Raw genomic sequence first — 1,937 nt, 5'->3', positions numbered from 1 at the left:
GCGATATCGTTTTCAAGAACATACGTGTCTCGCAATGATTTCATCGCACACGTGCAAAACTGCAAATCGTAGATTTTTCGAAAGGCGCAAATGTATGGATGCTGAGATCACGATGAAATTAGATATGATAAAAAAGCAAACGATGCATCATTAGTAGAATATAAAATGACAAATCTGGGGGATACGCTCAGCAGTCGAGAATCGGAAGTCGTGAGTGCAACAAAGTGTGTCAGGAAGAGAAACATAGAGCAAGAGTTGTTGGAGCAATCCACCCGTATAAATTCGAGGGAAGACTTTACCGCGTGGGAGCAACGATGCGACGAGTTTATCGAATCGTTGGAAGAACAAAGCCGAATTAAACGGCCACGATTATCGATCGGTCTTAAACAGTCGTTGGTCGCTTGTATGGCACGACTCGAAGGTCTGAAAGACTCGGTCTTTGAAAGTCGTATACTGACTGGTGTGGTAATAAATTCCAAACACATCGACCCTCATCAATTTCTCAAAGATGCGAGAGACATTGTACTCATTCATGTGCGGAACGTCATGCAACGACATGACAATGTAAAGATAAACACAATGTTTAATGGTGAATTTGTTGCGGGTGACAAACGCGCGAATAAAAGTATCGCTACGAGAAACAATGAACTTTTTCGTGAGTCCGATCTGTGTGAGTGGTACAAGCGACACGTCATCGAGCCTACCCTAGCATCGTTGGAGGAATTCCAGGAACGTGATAGCGGATGGGCGTTGTCGCGTATACTTAATTTGACAGTTAACGTAAACAAATACAATCCATTGCACGCGGGGTGTCTTGTGGAAATACCGCGAGAAATTAAATTGAAGAGAGCGGTGATAAACGTGCGATCAATGGACAATGCATGTTTCGCATGGTCAGTGACGGCGGCTCTGCATCCAGCCGAGAGACATGCAGAACGAGAATCGTCGTATCCACATTACGCGTTGGTGCTAAATCTTACAGACATTAAGTTTCCAATGACGTTGGATCAAATTAAACGGTTTGAAGGTCACAACGACATCTCCATCAACGTGTACGGTATCAAGAGAAAAAACAAGGAACTTGCAATCCTGCCAATACGGCTCACCGACCGAAAGATGGATAGACATGTAAATCTGCTGTACGTGCACGACGACAACGTGGGACATTTTGCATGGATCAAGAACCTATCCCGCCTCGTGAGCTCGCAATTGAGCAAGAATACGAACAAAAAATACTTTTGCGATCGGTGAGTATACATCTGAATAAATAATAAAAATAATTTTTACGTAAAAGATATATAAAAAATTTCTTTATTTACAGATGTTTGCACTATTTCTACACGAGCGAGAAATTGGAAGCCCACACCGTCGACTGTCGGGAGATGAACGACTGCGCGATCAAGTTACCGAGCGATAACGACAAGTGGTTGGCTTTCAAGAATCATGGCAGGAAGGAAAGAGTTCCGTTTATCGTATACGCCGACCTTGAATGTACCCTGGAGAAGATGGAAGCGGATCCGGAAACGTCCAGGTACACATATCAACATCATCGCGTGTTTAGCATAGGGTACTACGTGCGCTGCTCGTATGACGACTCATTATCAATGTATCGGTTTCGTCGCGATAAGGATTGCGTCGCGTGGTTCGCCGAGGAGCTAAGACGTTTAGCTCACGACGTAAAGACAATCTTGTCCACTAATATACCCATGGCGGATTTCACGCGAGACGAGTGGGAAAAGTTTAACAGCGCAACGCACTGTCACGTGTGCGAAAAACCGTTCGGGCCAGACGACGTGCGAGTACGCGATCATTGTCATCTGACCGGTTAGTACAGAGGTCCCGCGCACTCAAACTGTAATCTGAACTACAAAGATTCGCATTGCATTCCCATAGTTTTTCATAATTTATCTGGCTACGACGCGCATTTTATTATAACG

The 1,937-nt window shown here is 44.5% G+C and overlaps 1 protein-coding gene across 1 annotated transcript; it reads left to right on the top strand.

Moving 5' to 3' along the window:
- The first annotated feature begins 294 nt into the window (after positions 1 to 294).
- On the top strand, positions 295 to 1,251 carry LOC139783000 (uncharacterized). The gene has a single exon (XM_071722118.1). The coding sequence runs from the start codon at positions 406 to 408 to the stop codon at positions 1,249 to 1,251; it is 846 nt and encodes a 281-aa protein (XP_071578219.1). The 5' UTR covers positions 295 to 405.
- The last annotated feature ends 686 nt before the right edge of the window (positions 1,252 to 1,937 follow it).

Source organism: Temnothorax nylanderi, unplaced genomic scaffold, assembly GCF_030848795.1.
Source record: "Temnothorax nylanderi isolate EJ_2023f unplaced genomic scaffold, tnyl_v1.0 TNYL_tig0460_pilon, whole genome shotgun sequence".
Lineage (NCBI taxonomy): Eukaryota > Metazoa > Arthropoda > Insecta > Hymenoptera > Formicidae > Temnothorax > Temnothorax nylanderi.
The sequence above is the reverse complement of the archived record's forward strand: the minus strand, read 5'-3'. Positions and strand labels throughout refer to the sequence as shown.

Bases quoted from the DNA above. Each gene is read 5' to 3' on its own strand.
- LOC139783000 (XM_071722118.1), top strand. From the start codon at position 406: ATGGCACGACTCGAAGGTCTGAAAGACTCGGTCTTTGAAAGTCGTATA.